This window comes from Lepidochelys kempii, chromosome 7 (genome assembly GCF_965140285.1).
Source record: "Lepidochelys kempii isolate rLepKem1 chromosome 7, rLepKem1.hap1, whole genome shotgun sequence".
NCBI lineage: Eukaryota > Metazoa > Chordata > Testudines > Cheloniidae > Lepidochelys > Lepidochelys kempii.
In genome coordinates this window covers 102721960-102743432 of record NC_136386.1, presented here as the reverse complement: position 1 = coordinate 102743432, position 21473 = coordinate 102721960, and the positions used below count along the sequence as shown (strand labels likewise).

At 40.8% G+C, this 21473-nt stretch overlaps 1 protein-coding gene across 3 annotated transcripts in view; it reads left to right on the top strand.

The window, feature by feature from the left end:
* Positions 1-21473, top strand: part of DOCK1 (dedicator of cytokinesis 1) — a 551011-nt gene that overhangs the window by 75906 nt on the left and 453632 nt on the right. For 2 of the 3 annotated variants that reach the window (XM_073354058.2, XM_078853851.1), the window contains exons 10-16: positions 142-277; positions 4204-4276; positions 6823-6965; positions 10490-10615; positions 15805-15929; positions 16296-16394; positions 18235-18307. In XM_073354058.2, the coding sequence (XP_073210159.1) occupies positions 142-277; positions 4204-4276; positions 6823-6965; positions 10490-10615; positions 15805-15929; positions 16296-16394; positions 18235-18307 (775 nt within the window). The remainder of the gene's footprint in view (positions 1-141; positions 278-4203; positions 4277-6822; positions 6966-10489; positions 10616-15804; positions 15930-16295; positions 16395-18234; positions 18308-21473) is intronic. The other variant, XM_073354059.2, reaches the window with a different exon arrangement.

The window sequence follows — 21473 nt, the reverse complement described above, 5'->3', positions numbered from 1 at the left end:
TATTGTCATGAGAATAACTTATTCTAATGCTAAAAGATGAAAAGACTAAATTCTGAACAACAACTTGTCTTTCTGCTGGCTATTAAAGTAGAACCTGAAATGAACAGGATTCTTATAATGTATGGAAATTAATATTTCTAGGACCTTGGCAGCAAAGACCTGAAAAGAGAGAAAATCAGTTTTGTCTGTCAGATTGTAAGAGTAGGCAGAATGGAACTAAGAGACAACAATACAAGAAAACTAACCTCTGGGCTAAGACGACCTTTTGGAGTAGCAGGTAATCTATTCTTCTTAGCTTTTACATAGTCAGAATTCACTGTAAATAAGAGCTGCTTTTAGTATTGAATAATTGTTCCATGTTTTTGTCAGCATTTTGGTAAGGGGGAAAAAACAAGCTACTAAATCTTTTGTGTGTATCTTAGATACATATGTTACACTGGATGTAATTTCACTTAGGAAGGAAAAATCAAATGCACAACTACAAAATGGCGAATAACTGGCTAGGTGATAGTACTATGGAGGGTATGGTGGATCACAATTGAATATGAATCAATAATGTGGTGCATTTTTTAAAAAAGGCTAATATCGTTCTTGGCAGTGATAAACAGGAGTGTTGTATGTAAGACACTGGTGAGGCCTCTGCTGGAGTACTGTGTCCAGTTCTGGGCTCCACATTTTAAGAGAGATGTGGACAAGATGGGAGAGTCCAGAGGAGAGCTACAAAAATAATTAAAGGTTTAGAAAATCTGGCCTATAAGAGAAGGGTTTAAAAATCTGGACGTGTTTAGTCTTGAGAAAAGAAGACTTGAGGGAAGACCTGATAAGTCAAATATGTTAACAGCTGTTAGAAAGCGGACAGTGATCAGTTGTTACCAATGTCTACTGAAGGTAGGACAACAAGTAATTTAATCTTGCAAGAGAGATTTAAGTTAGATATTAGAAAAAAATTTCTAATTATAAGAGTAGTTAAGTTCTGGAATAAGCTTCCAACGGAGGTTGTGGAATCCCTATCATTGGAGGTTTTTAAGAGTATGTTGGACAAACACCTGCCAGGGATGGTCTAGGTTTATTTGGTCCTGTTTCAGCATAGGGGGATGGACTTGATGATCTCTTGAGGTCCTTTTCAGCCCTACAGTTTTATGATTCTGTAGGATTCTGTGTATAGCATCAGGTATTTTAAAACCTGAATGGAAATGTCCAAATGCACTGTAGCTTAGAGTTTAAATCAGATTAATTCTCTTCCTGTGGAATATACTACCTTTTAAAATGTTTGAAATGGCAGAGCATCAACTGGGCTAGAGATTATGAAGTCACTCAGGAATAAGTGATTTAGCTGGTTATGAACAAAAGGCAGATACTCAGAATTATTAAGGAGAAGGTGCAGAGAGATGAAAGGTCAAAGAAATCACATGATGAAATTGCTCAAATAAAGTGGAGAACACAAATAACTTAATTGTTGACTGCATAGTTACATGAATTCATCATATGCCCTGTTTCTGCTACCCTTTGTAATTACTTTCAGAAACAAACTACTTTGCCCTTAATAAAAACACAAGCAAAAGGAAGGCATTTTTTATTAACACACACAGTTGTGCGAGAACCATGTATGTTAAGATAATATTTTCCAAAATATAAGTTATAAGTAGGCTTCTAGCTCACATGGCGTACACAGTGAGAAGATTTAAGCATTGATTAGTTTAGGTTTTAATGGGCTCTTATTGACATTAAAACATGCACCAGGGAGGTCATTTAAAAAAAATTCTCAAGGCTTTTGACAACTAAGGGCTTGTCTACATGGGGAAGTTAGTGTGCAATAAGCTCGGGTGTGAATGTAAAGCACACTGGCTACTCTGTGCCAACTCCCTGTGTGGACACTTTTTCTGTGCACTAAGAGTGCCTTTGTGTGCAATAGTTTAAGGCACCTTGGGGGTGTCTTAAGAGGGCCCTTGGGCTGTTTAGCTTAGTCCACAGAAAGTGTGTCCACGTGGGAAGCTAGTCCAGAGTAGCAAGTGGGGTCCTCTTCCTTATATAGACGAGCCCCCAAAGTTCCTTACTATTCTCTACCTATTCCTTATAGTAAAGGGAATTCTGCACATGCTGAGGTAACCATATGTTGAAATTCAAATAAGCTCTACCTTTCCCTGTTGTACTCTTAAATACAGTACAGCAGTTTACAGCAAATTAAGAGAAATGTTCAGATATACAATATTTCATCATGTTCATTTAGACTAATATGGAATTTCCCCCCCCTTCTAATTAAAGTAAATTTATATCCCTTCAGTGGTCTAGCCACTACAGAGCAACATAATCACAAAAACTTGAGGAGGTATAAACTTCCCAGGAGGGCGTAATGGTAATAATGCACATAGAATCTGAAGACCATGACTGCTCTGTGTGTTCGTGTTCTTTTCAAGGGTGGAATTTCATGGCTGGTTGTGTCTGAATGGCTCTGTTCACCAGTATTATGCCAATGATCTCCTAGTTCCTATATAAATCAAACAATATCTTGATATAAAGGCCATGTAACTTTTGTTTGACACAACAAAGAAGAACGTTGGTGGGCTACTATCTTTCATTTTATAGTACTATTCAAGGAACATATGGCAGTGTTACTAGCCAACCTAATGTCATTTTCTGCAGATATAATTTGTAAAGCAGTGACATGATTTGTTGCTATATACCCACAAAATATTATATGAACACTGTCATAGAAGGATCCTGAGGTGAATTATTTCAAAGAAGGTTTATGACCTTTCCTACCTCCACTCATCCTTGCACCTGACTATGCCACATCTAAGGGCTATTGAAAATTAAATATAAATTTGAAGACTAAAATATTCTCTCTCTCTTTCTCAAATGAAGAAATAACTTCACTAATAGTTTTCTTCATCAGGCCAGGCCCTCAATTAATAAAGTGGTGATTTGTATTGAAATTTAGATCCCTGGAGGCAATAAGCTTCTTGGTTGTTCATGTTTCAGAGTAACAGCCGTGTTAGTCTGTATTCGCAAAAAGAAAAGGAGTACTTGTGGCACCTTAGAGACTAACCAATTTATTTGAGCATGAGCTTTCGTGAGCTACAGCTCACTTCATCGGATGCATACTGTGGAAACTGCAGAAGACATTATATACACGGAGACCATGAAACAATACCTCCTCCCACCCCACTGTCCTGCTGGTAATAGCTTATCTAAAGTGATCATCGAGTTGGGCCATTTCCAGCACAAATCCAGGTTTTCTCACCCTCCGCCTCACCCCCTCCCCCAAACTCACTCTCCTGCTGGTAATAGCTTATCCAAAGTGACCACTCTCTTTAAAATGTGTATGATAATCAAGGTGGGCCATTTCCTGCACAAATCCAGGTTTTCTCACCTCCCCACCCCCTTCCAAAAACCACACACACAAACTCACTCTCCTGCTGGTAATAGCTTATCCAAAGTGACCACTCTCTTTAAAATGTGTATGATAATCAAGGTGGGCCATTTCCAGCACAAATCCAGGTTTTCTCACCTCCCCACCCCCCTCCAAAAACCACACACACAAACTCACTCTCCTGCTGGTAATAGCTTATCCAAAGTGACCACTCTCCTTACAATGTGCATGATAATCAAGGTGGGCCATTTCCAGCATAAATCCAAGTTTAACCAGAACGCTGGGGGGGGGGGGGGGGGAGTGGGTAGAAAAAAACAAGGGGAAATAGGCTACCTTGCATAATGACTTAGCCACTCCCAGTCTCTATTTAAGCCTAAATTAATAGTATCCAATTTGCAAATGAATTCCAATTCAGCAGTTTCTCGCTGGAGTCTGGATTTGAAGTTTTTTTTGTTGTAAGATAGCGACCTTCATGTCTGTGATTGCTTGACCAGAGAGATTGTAGTGTTCTCTGACTGGTTTATGAATGTTATAATTGGTTGTTCATGTAAGCAGAAGTTTAAAATAATGTCACATGATGGTACATGTGACAAAACAAAAGCTTGTATCCACATCTACTAGTAGCTTCAGAGGATGCCATTTATTTCACTGATGTGAAAATTGAGTCTGTATTTGAAACATGAACCTATGCTGCAAAAGAACTATACTGGTTTTATGCCATTGTTAATTTCTTTCATTAGAGATGAAGTGACGGTAGTACATTGTTTGTTTGTCTCTCCCCTAGCCTGCCTTTGTTGATCAATTTATTGCAGTAGCTTTGTTTTTTATTTCAGTAATGGATGTAACTGACATAATTACTGGGAAAGTTGATGATGAGGACAAACAACACTTTATACCATTTCAGCCGTAAGTATATGGAATAATGTAAGCATTGTCAGAGGATTTAAGGCAGATTAAATGTAAAACTCTTTTCAATGTCAACTTTTGAAATTGATCTTACAGTCCACTAATGTTATGTAGATATTTTGAAGTGGGTAAATTTGCTACAGATTGGAATTTTAACACATGAGTCTTAAATGTATTTTTCCCCCCTTCTTAGTTCTTCACTTATTTATTTGGAATGTATGGTGCCAAAAAAAAAAAAAAAATTCACCCATTTCTAAGTGCTTTCTTAGCTTCAACTTTAAACATGTCTTTTCCATTTTTGTGTGTGAAGGAGCCTGGAACTAACTAGATGGGCCCAGGATTTTTGAGATAGATGTTTTAAGCTTCTTTCCTTTATATGTTACTGGTTCCAGTCTAGTCAAGGTTGGTAATGACCAAAAGCTATTACTGTCTGATGGATGTTAAGTGTCCTGTATGAAATGAGTTGGTTGTATCACATGACTGTCCATGTCACTAAATCATCACCATAATTGGCAGATAATTAAAGATAGAGAAACCAAAGAATGAATGGGCATGGGAACTGAAATAACTCCTCATACGTATAACTAGTTTTCCAGTGAAATAAAAGGAACCACTATGCCATGTGAAACTTCATAGTGTTATCAGATATTTTTAAGATTAAAAGAAAGCACTGAAATGTACTGTCAAAGGTCAGACGTAGATTTTACTTTGGATTTCTTAATTTGTTTTTGTGGTTTGAGTAAGTCTGAATGTTTGTATTTGTGTGTATGTGGATAGGCTTTCTTCCTTTTTTAACGAAAAAATAGTAGAAGTGTGTGCTTGCTTACTATTAACAAAGGAATTAAAATGTGTGGGGATTTTAAAGATTCCAACTTTAATATCATAAAATGAGGAAGGGGTAGTGGGGATAAAAAAAGTACATCCCCATTAAAATATGAATACTCAGCTTTACCATTGTTGAATGCAGTGTTTTTGTATTGTGTTGTTCCCAGGATATGAGAGACAGAAGGTGGGTGAGGTGATATCTTTTATTGGACCACCTTCAGTTGATGAGAGAGACAAGTTTTGTCCAATAAAATATATTACCTCTCCCATCTTGTCTCAGCTTTACCATTGTAAGAAATGTAGACCACAATGCTGTTATATAACTGAGTTCCCTTTTGACTTAATCTACTCCTAGATTTCGTGAGTGTTTTTTTATAAATCTAGAGAGCAATAGACTAACATAATGTAATATCAAATAACTTCAGTATGGAAACTAGGTCTAATTAAAAAGTACAAGAGTTAGCAGGGATGTTTGGGGAGCTTAACAGAAAATTTGGGATTGCAGAATCTATAGAAAGAAATCAGGTGACTAGCACTATGTGCCGAATGGCTCTAGTCCTGGACACTTCATATTTGTATTTCATGATAACAGTGGAATTTGTATATAAGACATAATAGTCTGTAGAACAGTAACACAGTTCTGTAGTTCAAGGAAAGTAGAAGCTTTTAAAGAAGAATGTCCTTGTGAGATTTATTTATTGTAATTAAACAATGACAGTGTGGAAGTATGCACAGAAAATGAATCGTTGTGGATCAAAAAGTGGATGCTAATGGAATGTTTAGCTTTTTGCTCCATTAAAACTGATTTATAGTGTGTTTATATACAAACCAGCTTTTGAAAAGGGTGTGCAATATGTTTTTGTTGTGTTTTTTTCTTCAGTAAATTAAAATATTCTTCAAAGTATACACCAAGAATATGAGTAATGTGCAAACACACAAAGAATAGCTTTGTCGTTGTTTCCAATGTTGACTTAAACACTGTGTATAAGAGGCATATTTTCTTACTCATTTCATGCTGTGCTTTTGTTGTGCTACATGCAATTCTGTTTTCATATGTGTGTTTGTTTGTATTCATTCACTGGCCACCAACACAACAGCTGTCAGAAGCACTTGGCAAGACTGGTGTGGTACTTAAGTGACATTTGTAAATGTTGTATTTCATTTATAATTTTCACATTTTCTTTTCTTCACCTAGTATAACAAAATGATGGATTATCTGTTTTTCTTCCACTAAGCCATTTCAGTTAAATTTAGAAGTTTTCTCTTCTGTAAAATCCATCAAACCATATACACTACCTCTTAATATATTCAGTTTGTAGAAGCTGTCCTGAAGGTTGCACAGAATTAACATACTGTACATTTTTGCAAAATCATCCCAATTGGATTCCAGTATTTAACATGGGTCTCTCAGGAGATCAGTGTTCTTCTTTACTACTATACATGCTATTTATTGGAAGTGGGATTGGGACCTGACACATGCATGTTTCTGTTGGGAAGGGTAACATAGGATTGCTTGACTTCTCTTGAGCAGGTCAGCATTTTCCTGATTAATGATCTTCCTATGTCTTTCTTGTTACCTTTCCTGTCTTTTGTCTTGCGTTGACTAATAAATACTCTTCGTCACAACTATGATATGATCTTTTGTGTTCCCTTGTTACTGTGACTTCTGGTTTTCTGTGACCCTTTGTTTCCTGGTGTTGGTCGTCATGTGCATCCTCCAGGCTAGCATTGGATGACGCCATTCGACACAAGCAGCTGAACATATCATCCCGTTTTTCACCCAGGGTGGCAGGGGAGAATGATTTCCTTCAGACTGTTATAAACAAAGTGATTGCTGCTAAAGAAGTTAACCACAAGGGTCAGGGTAGGTACTGTTCTTTATGTAAACTGGAATACAAAATATATCCTTGCTTCACACCATCTGACTATTTTAATTTGGACTGGAGGATTCATTTTTTTTGTTTGCTTGCTATTGTTTGGTACCAGAAAAGACACCTGTCCTGTTTTCCCCCCGCCCCTGCTTCTTCCTCCTTCCCTCCCTCCCTCCCTCCCTCTCCGTGCCCCCTTTCCCCCCGCTTCCGTTTTTGGGAGTATTGTTATCCTACAGATTGTCTTCTGTCCTTCTTATGCAGTGGTTGGCCACTTTTACATGCGTCTGTATTTCTGCCCTATCCACTCTTGTATGTTTGTGTATTGAAAGCAATGACTTTAAGAACTGGCTTTCATGCCTTTGAACCCTGGCACGCCCTGGGCCCATCAAAGGGATGGGGGGAGTGTTCCTCTCCCCCCATTTTTCTCATTTTTTCCTATTAGCAATTGTAGTCAAAGCAGTTGGTCTGCTGTCAATACGACAAGGCAGTTACTCTCCTCAGAACTGATACCAACTTGTGTTTTGAGTTTGTAAAGGAGGGCTGCAAAATAAACAACACTGTTAATTACTGTCTATAGGTTGAACAGATAATTCAGTGTATTCTCTACTGACATAAATATAAATATAAAAGATATATACTAGTTAAAAAAAATTAAATGCATTCCAGCCCTATTGCTATATACTTGATTTGTTCTTTTTCTGGGTCTTGGATTAACTCATCATTGTGTAAGTAAATGCAGAATCTCAGTTTACCAATTTTCTCTTGGCACTGTTTTTCTTCTATTTATAAAGTGTCTGAGCAAAGGGTTTAAAGAAAATACACTTCGATCACTCATATACTTTAAATATGAGAGAAGTGTGCATAACATAACTTTTTCTATACAATCGCAATATAAAGAGGAGAATGGGTTTTGTTTAAGAAGTTTTTCTGCTATTTTGAACTGCCACTCCAGCCAATATTTGTAGGGAGGTATATTATTACAAGTTACTAAATTGTAACTTTCTTAAATTTACTTTTGGATTCTTCATCTGTAAAAATAAAAAATTAGTGGATGGGAGAGTACTTGCTGCGAGTGCACAAGTTGCTGATTGTGTTCTTATCCTGTTACAAACATTATGCGTTCGTTTTTTTTATAAAATTTGCTTAATAGATATACCGTTTTATTGTATTGCTTCTTTTTCTTTCACTTCTATAGTTGCCTTTGTTATTATTTAACTCTTATACTTCATTGCAATGACCTCCATTAAGGAGTCTGTTTACCAAGTTATCGCTCATTGATATCTGAGATTCCACAGTTCTCATCTGTGCCATAGCACAGGAAGTAATTGCATGGTGTCTGTTGGCAAATGCTGACATTTTAAAGGCATCGTTGAAGTTTTCAGAACGGTACATACAGTACAAGTTATACTTTCCTAGGTTATCCCCATAGATGAAATGCAAAAATGACCTCACCGCACATGAAGCGGTGGGGCCGTTTGTTTGGCTTGTTGGAGGAAGCATGTTGCTCCTTGCAGGGTTAGAGAACCAGAGATACTTGCTACACAGGCAGGCGGCTCCATGCCTGGTTAGTGTTGGGAACACTGATCCATCCTTCCCACCAGGTGACCAGTGTGTGTCTGGGGGAAGCTATTTATGCCCTCATGTACAATAAAAGCCTATTCAAAAACAAAAACCTGAACCAGGCTTAGCAGCACCCACCCTTCCTCTCATGGAAGTACTTGAAATACCAGGTTTTGTCATGATCTGCTATGGGCATTAGGACAGTTACTCCTTTCTTGCGGGACTGGGAAGGAATATTTCCTGATGGCCAGATTGGCCAAGTCGAGGTGGGTTATTTGCCTTCTCTGCAGTAGGTTGGGAGCTGAGGGGGAAGGGGGAGGGGGTTATGATGATGCAATTCATTGTTAGCTTGTGGCGGATGTCCAGTGCAGGTACTCCTTAGGGAGTGGATACAGTGATCAGATCAAATGGGAAAGTATTTAAAAGAGGTATCCTTTAAAGGAGTGGAAATGAGAGCTGTTCGGGTCTCCTGTGACTGTTACGACAGGGAGTCAACCCCCATCCCCCAGTAGTCACCCTTAACCCTCATTTGATGGAGGAAGAGGTGTGCTGAGGTCCCAGAAGCAGGTTGCCTGGTGACCAGGCTGGGTAAGGGGGTGGACTGACAGCAGCCCGACCTCACCCCTCCGAGGTATGTAATCAGGCTACAACTTTAGCCCTAAAAGTCTGGAAGTACCCAGCAGGTAAAATTTTACAGTACAGGTAATTCCATAACCGTTTACATACCTCAAAAATTTTACCTGCTGGGTACTTCAGACTTTTAGGGCTAAAGTTGTAGCCTGATTAAAATGCATCCAGAGTCTCCTGTCCTCCTCCTGGCATAGCCAGATAATGTGCACTGGGGAAGAGTATCAGAGTTGGGGACATCTTCCTCAGTTACTTGATACTTTCTTCTCAGATCTTCCATTCTAACTAATGCTGCCCCTTGTACTTTTCCTATGAAAAGAATCAAATCCTTTACTGTCTCATTTGGAAGATTTATGAAAAATCAGAGGGCAGGCGTAAGTTGCAGACTGATGCTATTGATGGTTTAATAACCATTTTCTGAATTGAACTAGCTCTTCAGTTACTGAGGACAGCTTGGATACTCAGTGACACCTATTTTATCTTGTTCAGTGCAAAATTTATGTAAAAGGTGCTATAGCAGCTCCACAGTGCAAACTTCACTGCGCCCAATTAAGCACTGAAGATTCCAACATCTTCCTGCCTATCCATACTCATGTTGTATGGTACTGCAAAAACTGTTTCTACGCTGGACTTAAGTTTTGTTTTACTGAAGCCCTTCTTCAAATTCTGTTTTCTTAGATTTGAAAAAGATGATCCCATCCCACCCAATCAGCCATCATGCTTACCAAAATATATTCTCCTGTATGAAAAGAGGAAATTCCTTCCTATCATTGCCATCTATTAACATGCAATAGACAACAAACTGCTAATGGATTGCATTATGCTCTCCAGAGAAAAAATAAACGAGGGCCCTAATTCTGGTACTGTGTGTGTCTGCATGTGTGAGAGTGTGCAGAGCTGCACCTACGTAGAACCCCATTGACTTTGTGTGTGGGCACAGGGGTCTGTCTGCCCTTGCGCACGCAGTTGTGGAATTGTGGAATCTGCTACAAGGCATTGTGTTGGCTACATGAGCCACATCCATTATGTCTCCAACACACACACACACACACACACACACACGATTTCCAGCTTTTCTATCGGTTTGTATTGTTTGCCTTAAAATCTGTTCTAATCAGATGTACCCTGTGCGTTCTAGCTGTAGTTCTGTTTCAAAGTTTTTCTTAAATAATTATTTCTAATCTAGTGTTGCAAAATGTAAATGCTTTGCGGGCAAGGCGTAGTGACTTTTATGTGCATTGTCTTTCGAAGTTCATAAGACTTTTTTTTTTTCTGTCTTTGTTTAAAAAAAAATAGAAAATATGTCTAATAATTACATTTTATGCTTCAGGTTTATGGGTGACTTTGAAACTTCTTCCAGGAGATATTCATCAGATTAGGAAAGAGTTTCCTCACTTGGTGGATAGGTCCACAGCTGTGGCTCGGAAAATGGGGTTTCCTGAGATTATTATGCCTGGTAGGTGTCAATAATTGCATTAGGATACTAAGAGCAAAATTGGGCCTGCTGCTAAAGTTCATGCTTTTTAGGGGACTTATTCCTTCACCCACTTACTTCCCTGGTCCCTCTCGCATGAGCAGAGAGCAACAATACCCGAAGTCCAAAGGTGCAAACAATTCAATGTTTATTGGGGTGAACTTCCAGCAAGCATGATTCCAGTTTCTTCCTTAGTGTCCCCCTTCCCAGCTCTGACACCACAGAGCCTTACACCTGTGTCCCTGTTCCCATTCCTGCCCTTAGCCAAACATGATTCCAATTTCCTTACCCCCATTCCCTATTCCCATTTCCCCTCCCCACACCCACCCACACACCCACTCACTTCCTGATTGACTGCAGACTATATAGTAAAACTTGAGTTCTGCTTAGCTATACCTTAACCAATCATTTTCCTGAAATTTAACTAACCCATCCTAACATATTGTAACATGATTATGTAACCAATTATATCCCACCACCTTAATTAGTTTACACCCAGCAAAATTAATTATACAGCAGACAGGAACAATCACAGAACCAGACAGAGATTATACACACAAACAACAGCAAAGTGGGAACTATAATGACAAAACAATACAGAAGTGAGGATTTCACATCCCAGCTATTGATAAGTGAGTTCTTGCCAGACAGGATACTATCAAACTAAGTTTTCTTTTACATATTCTAGGCACTTCCCTGTCTCTGGAGGTGATAGGCACTATCAGGACAGGATTGTATTCCTAATGGCCCAATTGCACCTTATTTCAGTGTGACTAGTTTGGAATGTGAGGATGTGACCGTTCACTTCCCAGCTTATGGCTGCCTCAGCTGCTTAGTCAAAGGCCTTAGCCTAAGAACAGGGCCTCAGACTGTCACAGTAAGAGTAGGACCTTACACTGGCAGACAGTGATTTTGATTTTTTCTTTTATACCTCTAACTAGCCAAGTGATAAGAATACACCTAAATTCATAAAGTACAGGCCTTTGCAGACAGGCCTGAATATCTATATCCTAACAGGTTTCAGAGTAACAGCCGTGTTAGTCTGTCTTCGCAAAAAGAAAAGGAGTACTTGTGGCACCTTAGAGACTAACCAATTTATTTGAGCATGAGCTTTCGTGAGCTACAGCTTACTTCATCGGATGCATACCGTGGAAACTGCAGAAGACATTATATACACACAGAGACCATGAAACAATACCTCCTCCCACCCCACTGTCCTGCTAGTAATAGCTTATCTAAAGTGATCATCAAGTTGGGCCATTTCCAGCACAAATCCAGGTTTTCTCACCCCACCTCCCCCACCCCCATACACACACACACTCACTCTCCTGCTGGTAATAGCCCATCCAAAGTGACCACTCTCTTCACAATGTGTATGATAATCAAGGTGGGCCATTTCCTGCACAAATCCAGGTTCTCTCACCCCCTCACCCCCCTCCAAAAACCACACACACAAACTCACTCTCCTGCTGGTAATAGCTTATCCAAAGTGACCACTCTCCCTACAATGTGCATAATAATCAAGGTGGGCCATTTCCAGCACAAATCCAGGTTTTCTCACCCCCCCCACCCCCATACACACACAAGCTCACTCTCCTGCTGGTAATAGCTCATCCAAAGTGACCACTCTCCCTACAATGTGCATGGTAATCAAGGTGGGCCATGTCCAGCACAAATCCAGGCTTTCTCACCCCCCCCCCCCCGGAAACACACACACACACAAACTCCCTGTCCTGCTGGCAATAGCTCATCCAAACTGACCACTCTCCAAGTTTTAATCCAAGTTTAACCAGAACGTGTGGGGGGGTGGGGTAGGAACAAGGGGAAATAGGCTACCTTGCATAATGACTTAGCCACTCCCAGTCTCTATTTAAGCCTAAATTAATAGTATCCAATTTGCAAATGAATTCCAATTCAGCAGTTTCTCGCTGGAGTCTGGATTTGAAGTTTTTTTGTTGTAAGATAGCGACCTTCATGTCTGTGATTGCGTGACCAGAGAGATTGAAGTGTTCTCCGACTGGTTTATGAATGTTATAATTCTTGACATCTGATTTGTGTCCATTTATTCTTTTACATAGAGACTGTCCAGTTTGACCAATGTAAATGGCAGAGGGGCATTGCTGGCACATGATGGCATATATCACATTGGTGGATGTGCAGGTGAACGAGCCTCTGATAGTGTGGCTGATGTTATTAGGCCCTGTGATGGTGTCCCCTGAATAGATATGTGGGCACAGTTGGCAACGGGCTTTGTTGCAAGGATAGGTTCCTGGGTTAGTGGTTCTGTTGTGTGGTATGTGGTTGTTGGTGAGTATTTGCTTCAGGTTGCGGGGCTGTCTGTAGGCAAGGACTGGCCTGTTTCCCAAGATTTGTGAGAGTGTTGGGTCATCCTTCAGGATAGGTTGTAGATCCTTAATAATGCGTTGGAGGGGTTTTAGTTGGGGGCTGAAGGTGATGGCTAGTGGCGTTCTGTTATTTTCTTTGTTAGGCCTGTGCTGTAGTAGTTGACTTCTGGGAACTCTTCTGGCTCTATCAATCTGTTTCTTCACTTCTGCAGGTGGGTATTGTAGTTGTAAGAAAGCTTGACAGAGATCTTGTAGGTGTTTGTCTCTGTGTGAGGGGTTGGAGCAAATGCGGTTGTATCGCAGAGCTTGGCTGTAGACGATGGATCGTGTGGTGTGGTCAGGGTGAAAGCTGGAGGCATGTAGGTAGGAAAAGCGGTCAGTAGGTTTCTGGTATAGGGTGGTGGTTATGTGACCATCATTTATTAGCACTGTAGTGTCCAGGAAGTGGATCTCTTGTGTGGACTGGACCAGGCTGAGGTTGATGGTGGGATGGAAATTGTTGAAATCATGGTGGAATTCCTCAAGGGCTTGTTTTCCATGGGTCCAGATGATGAAGATGTCATCAATATAGCGCAAGTAGAGTAGGGGCTTTAGGGGACGAGAGCTGAGGAAGCGTTGTTCTAAATCAGCCATAAAAACGTTGGCATGCTGTGGGGCCATGTGGGTACCCATAGCAGTGCCGCTGATCTGAAGGTATACATTGTCCCCAAATGTAAAATAGTTATGGGTAAGGACAAAGTCACAAAGTTCAGCCACCAGGTTAGCCGTGACATTATCGGGGATAGTGTTCTTGACGGCTTGTAGTCCATCTTTGTGTGGAATGTTGGTGTAGAGGGCTTCTACATCCATAGTGGCCAGGATGGTGTTATCAGGAAGATCACCGGTGGATTGTAGTTTCCTCAGGAAGTCAGTGGTGTCTCAAAGGTAGCTGGGAGTGCTGGTAGCGTATCCTAACAATTACCACAGATAATACAATATAACTATCTGAATCAAATCCATAAAATAACTAATATTTTGGTACATAATTATTTTTTTCAGTTTATATTAAGTGCCTCAAAAAAATTATATTGATAATTTAGTTGCAAAGTGAGAGACATTATGGAGTAGCTGTACTCAGACAGTAGAGCATCTAGTTTTAGTTTCAAGTCACATACAACTGAGTGGTGTTGACTGCTGTGTTACCACTGAATCTGTGAAGCAATTTATACAGTTTCAAAAGGGGCAGCTTAATCTACATGTACAAATGGACTACATGTTTAGTTCATGTGCTTGAATGCAATAATGGGTAATTGTATTCACACGGTTCGGGTGACTGTTATATGTACCAAATATTTGCTTTATTTCTTAAGTCACCTGTTAAATGTGTCTGTATATCTGGAAGTTTTGAAATATGATTTTAAAAAAAAGACCAATTTGAGGAAAAAACATTACTTGATTGTTTTGTTTTATAAAAGATGCCCTCCTCTTCATGTGTCTTGGGGCATGTTCAGAAAATTTTGAAAACAGACATTTGCTGCTTGTTTATGAAGGAAAAAGAACACTCCCTAAAATAAGAGGACTGTCGCTGCCCCTTCTTAAGCAAATGACCGAGAAAAAGATTTAGCTTGTACTGTTCCGCATAAGATCCACAGGCTCTATGTTCTGCTGGACATCTTGAATGAGAATTTCAGAGTTCAGCGCCCTCCACTGAGTCATTGGCTGTCAGTAGCTTCCAGATGTTTGCACATAAGGTGTATATAGCTTAAGTGCCTCAGTCGACCACACCTATTGTGATCATGAGACAGAGACCCTGAGTCTCAGGCAGTCAGCCAGAGTTACCTGTCTCTATGCATGTGTGTTTCCCTTGTTTCATTTTCATGATACCTTTTAAATAGGAATATTTGTAAGACAGTGTACTGTATATAAGGCATCAAATTAAACACACTTTCATCCGTGGAAAATTTAAATTAAAAAACATTACGTCACCTGCAGTTCTACCTTTCTAGACCACACAAACTGAATTAAAATTAGGTTTGGAAAAGGGAAAACCAAGGAAATAAAAGCATGTTGAAACATTTCACGTTATGGTAATATGTCATCTTAAATAACTACAGTTATTGGATTTATTTTCTGTTCTGTTTAGTTTCTTGCACCACTCTCACCTCCACTACTGTGGTAGATTGGGGTTTTAAAAAATCTTGCTAACAAAGATTTGGGGGTATGTTTTCTCAGGGTATGTCTTCACTACCCGCCGGATTGGCGGGCAGCAATTGATGCAGCGGGGATTGATTTATCGCGTCTAGTCTAGACGCGATAAATCGATCCCCGAGCGCTCTCCCATCGACTCCTGTACTCCAGCGCCATGAGAGGCGCAGGCAGAGTCGACTGGGGAGTGGCAACAGTTGACTCACTGTGGCGGAGACACCACAGTAAGTCGATTTAAGTACATCTACTTCAGCTACGTTATTTATGTACCTGAAGTTGCGTAACTTAGATCGATTTCCTTCCCCTTCTTCTGCCCTCCCCTCTGGCCCCCTCCCCCCCCAGTGTAGACCAGGGCTTAGCCTCAACCCAGACATGTTCTGTTAACAGTACCACTGGTCATGCTTTGTTAATACAGTGCCTTCAGTATGAGTTGTAGGTGAACATATTGTTGTAAGACACTAGTCAGTGGTACTTCTCAATGCTGTGTGTTTAAAATTTAAGGATGTAGATTATTTTGCCTAACAAGTGTTCCTTTAAAGTCTTTTATTGTGGTTTTATACTTCACTGTTTTATGCAGAACTGCACACTGTGAAAATTACTATGAACATTGTGAGTGTAATGTTTTTTTTTTTGTCCTGCCAGGTGATGTTCGCAATGATATCTATGTAACATTAGTTCAAGGAGATTTTGACAAAGGCAGCAAAACAACAGCAAAGAATGTAGAAGTTACAATATCTGTTTATGACGAAGATGGCAAAAGATTGGAGGTATTTCTTTTGGAAAATGTAATCTCTGAAATTATTTGCCCAAATTTTTCCATCATCATCTTTGTTATTTGTAACAATTTTAAGGGCACTTTTTTTTTTTTTTTTAAAGAATGCCTTGCCCAAGTTCTCACACCAAAGGATAAAGACTTAGTTTGTCATTTGTGACAAGCAAATAAATATTGTGGTATCATTGCATACAATTTGGTTGAAATTAACTAGGGATAAACTTAGAGCATAAGACCTCTGTTATTCTAACCTACCTACTGGATCCTCTCTTTCACTATTGAATGACAGTGCTGGTTAGTTTGTTCTCTGTTAGATGGGTATGTATGTGTGGGTAAATGTTTTTATTCCTTGTCTTTCAAGAGTGTGATTTTTCCTGGGGCTGGTGATGACGCTATCTCGGAATATAAATCAGTGATCTATTACCAAGTGAAACAGCCTCGCTGGTTTGAAACTGTCAAGGTACAGATGATGATAAAATAATTTTCCTCATAATAGGTTAATTTAAAATAAAATGAGAATAGTTTTAAATAAGAAATCTTTAAGAACAAAATTGAAGGGAATTAATGTGGTCAATTGTAGGAAGGGTAAAAGGATCAGCTAAGCAAAAGCCTTTCAAGGTTGCTAAGGAACATTGGCATTGAATAGAATGTAAATTACTCTTCCATCTTTGTGGTCAAAATAGATTTTTCACAGGGATATTCCACCATCTATTTAGGATAACTTTCTTTTGTAAACAACAGTACAAAGAAATCATGGTAAACATATATTATAGTGACTTACTCATGAGTAAGTATATTGGGATGCTGGGTTTACTGATGCATTATGCTAATGATGCTAAATTAGCACCATAGTAACAACTCCCCAAGCTAGGTACCAAAGATTTAATATTAAAAATGAGGCTAGGGGTAGCCTTCTGAAAGACACACATTGGCTGTTATTGCTGGAAAGAATTTAATTGAAAGGAGAGTTGGCCAATATTTTTTCATTCTCGATATTCTTTCCAAAAAAGAAGGCTTTCTCATTGCAGTTGCAGCCAGGAGTTAGCTGCTGTGGGAATTAAGTGCATCTACAGTGCAACCCCTCCCCACCCACTGCTTGTTTTTTTTTTTTTTTGTTTTGTTTTTTTGTATAGACATACCCACAGAAAATGGTTGTGGTGAGGCAGAATGAATTGCAGACATGTAGATCAGCAGCATGCAGTCCAAATTTCAATATGCTGAAGAAAATAGGACTACTCTAATTGAATACCGAGGGGAGAAATATATAGACTTGTGATTTTGTTTAAAAATTTATTTATTTATTTAATGCATCACCCTAGGTGTGTGTGGCCTTTTACAGGGGAAAAAAGTGAATGGATGGGGTAAGGGAATGTAAGACAGTCATAAGATCATATGGTTGGTTAGGTTTGTGTATCTTGGTGTGACTTACTTGAACAGTTTTTAAGCTGAAGTTTTTAATGATATAACTTTGTGTCTGTACAAATGAGGTGGTTGAGGGTATGTTATTAATAATAATAATAATAATAATTATAAACAGGTTAGGGTACACTGGATATTTAGATAGTGGAGAGAAGACGACATTGTGAGAGTGAAGGTGGGGGCGGGGTGAGGTCAAGAAAAGGGCTACCAGTACAGGTGGTATGGTGAGACCTAGTCAGTTAAACTGAATTGACAGTAGTGACAGTTGTTGACAACAGCAGTAGCAACCACCTGGATCAGAGAGAGAGACTGGTCTAGAAAGTTATGTAGTTATAGTGTAAATGTCAGGGGTCTTATTAGTTGATGTGAGAGGAACTGACAACATCTGAGAGGTAAAGAATACGTCTGTTGATGATGATGTGAATATGTCCATAGAACTGAAGGGCTCTACGTAAGCTCTGTGTAAAGGCTCTGCCCTGAAGAGCAGTGTAGAAGAGGCTGCTTCAGATATTGGTGGGGGATGAGGGCTGCTGGGTTTTGGGGTCCCTGGTGTAGCTTGCCTGCTAGTCCCATAAGGTCATGTGATGGGGAATTTAGTAGGCGTGGCTCTCTCCCAATCTGCTAATGGCTGAGGGAGTGGGGATTTCTTCCAAGGGAGCTAGGGCCTTTAAAGGTCTTTCATGCGAAAGTCATGCTGGTCTTTAAATACCTCGTTTGGAAAGAGCCAAGCAAATTATAAGAAATGCAAGAAAGCTAAAATTACATTACTCTCTCTAAAAATGCAGAAAATACATTTGAAGAACCTCTGTGAAAGTCTGGTATTGGTAAAAACTATCTGAAGTCATGGGTCTTATTTCTCTCTCCTGTCTTAATTTGTGAAGGTGGCAATTCCTATTGAAGATGTGAACCGCAGTCATTTAAGGTTTACATTCCGTCACAGATCATCACAGGACTGTGAGTACTTCAGTTTTTCCCCTGGTGCGCCTGTCAATTCCTGGTGCCTGCATCTGCTGTATTGGAGAGATTGTTTCTGGCTTTTCGTGTGGGGATGAGGTGCTTCTACTACTACTACTATTTATTTATTATCCTAGCACCTAGGAGCTCCATTGTACTAGGTGCTGTACAATTGTCCTTTTTTCTCTGTTTCCTCTCCCTCTCCTGATAGCCCTCATGCCTTCTTTCCTATATACTTTCTGCCCAAGTCACCAAATGAGAGACCCAGTAAATAAATCAAGTGCCAGCTTTGCCTTAAGCAAGAGGCCCATGGGTGGGTGGGTAGGTAGGTAAGTAGTAGGTGAGGATCCTCCTGTTTCAGATGGGGAAAATGGAGACAGGGAATTTGACTTGGTTGGGAGACACTGTGGTCTTGTGTACGTAAGGCAGTTTAGACCTGCGTTCTAATCCTGGTTCTGATACGGACCTGCTGTTTGTTTTCAAATTATGGTTTGGATATGCAAGCTATTTGCCTTCCTGTAGCTCCCACTGATTTTCCTTTAAAATCATTAGCAGTTTAGCCGTACTCTGAGCCCTCCAGAATGCTGCCTTGTGACTAAGCATTTTCCATATGTTAGCAATTGCTGTTCTAGTAATAGAAGGAGGATTTACTTTGACTGTGATAGTATTCATTTGATATAGGTATTATATATGATTGTCTTGGATAATATGTCACACTCCATGCGGCATACCTCCTGGGGGTGCAGAACTCTCTGGCAGACGTGCTTAGCTGGACCTGGTACCTCAATCACGAGTGGGAGTTCCACAACCCCACTTTCTGTTTCATCTTCCAGGCTTGGGGCACCCCTCGCTGGGACCTTTTTCACCCCTTGTGAAAACTGCAAGTTACTCCTTTACTGCTCAAAGGGTGCCAGGGGCTACGATTCCCAGGGCGATGCTTGTCTCCTTCCGTGTCAAAGTGCTCTCTGATATGAATTTCCTTCCATTCCCCTTCTTCTCCAAATTCTGTGTAAGATCTGTTGCGACCGAGCCAGGGTCCTCCTAGTATCTACTCAGACTCTCAGCCTGCCCCTGCAATCTGTCTCCCTGATCTGCCAGACATTCTTACCTCGGACCAGGGCAGAGTCCAACATCGCAGCCCATCCCCGCTTTGACTGACAGCCTGGTTTTTGGATGGGGATCGCATGTAGACAATGCCTGCTTGGCACCAGTGCAGCACATACTTATGCACGGCAGACGATATTCCACACGGGCTTGCTACACAGTAAAGTGGAAGTGTTTCACATCTTGAGTGCAATGCCACTGTCTCCCCCTCAAAGATGTCTCTGTCCCCCTTATCCTGGACTACCTCTTAAAACTTAAGACCTCAGGCTTCGGCCTTAGCTCTGTCTGGGACCACCTGGCAGCTCTTAGTGCTTTCCTCCCACCGGTGGAAAGCTACTTGGTGTTGACTCACCTTATCATTGCCTGATCTCATGAAGGGCTGACTAACAGCTTTCTACGGGTCCTTAAACCTACCCCTCCCTGGGACCTCCATCTTGTACTCTCTGCCTTCACCAGACCTCCCTTCATGCCCCTGGCCATGTGCTCCCCCTCACACTTACCCATGAAGGTCATCTTCCTCGTGGCCATCACTTCCGCTTAGTGGGTCAGAGACTTGGCGGCCATGATGGCTGACATCTCCCCATCCCCGCCCCCATATATGGCCTTTCGTAAGGACAAAATCTCATTACACCTTCACCCTAAGTTTTTCTTGAAAGTCGTCTCTGAGTTCTGCCTCAGCCAGTCTATCCATCTTCCGGTCTTCCATCCTAAACTGCATGCCACTCCCGCTCACAGGACTCTGCACTCCTTGGTCATGTGCTGTGCACTCGCGTTCTACCTAGACAGAAACCTGTGCCTTCATCTCCACACCTTCTCATAGCCACTGCTGAGCGGTTGAGGAGCCTGGCCTTCTCCTCACAGCGTATATCCAAGTGGATCACAGAGTGCTATGCACAGTCCAATGTCACACCGCCTGGCAGAATTATGGCCCACTCCACGAGGGCATAAGCAACTATCTCTGCCCCCCAGCGGACGTCCCCTAGCACAATATCTGCTGAGTGGCAACCTGGCCGCTCTCTACATACCTTCACCGCCCGCTGTGCCATCGGCCAAGGGGCAGCCGAAGATGTGACTGTGGGCCTTGCCATCCTGCAGATGGCCAATAACTCTCACATCCTGGCACCCACCTCCAAGCTGATCACTGCTTGATACTCAAACGTGTTTGGAATACATTTAGGGACCTTCACTCAAAGAAGAAGAGGTTACTTACCTGTAACTGTAGGTTCTTCGAGATGTGTGGTCTCTATTTGTATTCCAATACCCATCCACCATCCCCTGTGCTGTGCACAGCCCTATTCAGCAATAAGAGGGTGACTGAGTGTGCGTCGGCTCGCATGGCTTCTTACAACCTCTCCTGGAACACGAGGCAACGGATGCTGCTGCAGAAAACCTTCTGGCTTCAGCGAATGGTGCACATGCACACCTGCGTTGGGAATACAAATAGGGACTGTGCATCTCGAAGAATCTCCAGTTGCAAGTAAGTAACCTCCTCATCTCTGCTGCAGTGAAATTATGTGGCAGGCGTTCATTAAAGATGCTTATGTGTGGGCTGCTTTGGGGCAAGGACCATCTTTTTGTTCTTTGTTGGTATAGGGGCTAGCATAATGGGTCCTGGGTCATAAGCAGGGCTTCTGGGTGCTCCGGTAATACAAATAATAAGTAGTAGTAATAAACTAACTGACAAAATATCATCATTCCAGGTATAAGAGATACCGACTTGTTGCTTTGTCAAACAGTAATTTTGGGATTTGTATAAAAACGTAGGTCAAGATTTTAAAACATTGGTGCCTTAAGTTAGCCTTTTAAATCCATAAGCAGCCTGACTTTCAGAAGTACTGAGCGCCCAGCAGCTACCAAAGATGTCAGTTTTAGGCACCTGTGTTTGAAAATCTTTATTTTACTATCTAGTTTGTCTCATGTATCGAGGACTGCATCCTTATTAAGTTTCTTAGCCCTTTTCCTGCATATGGGAACCCTTATCACTGTCAGGCCATTTCTAAATGATCTTTCCTTGAGATATTGGAGTAGTGTCTCTGTCAATATCAATTACTTAAACTACTCT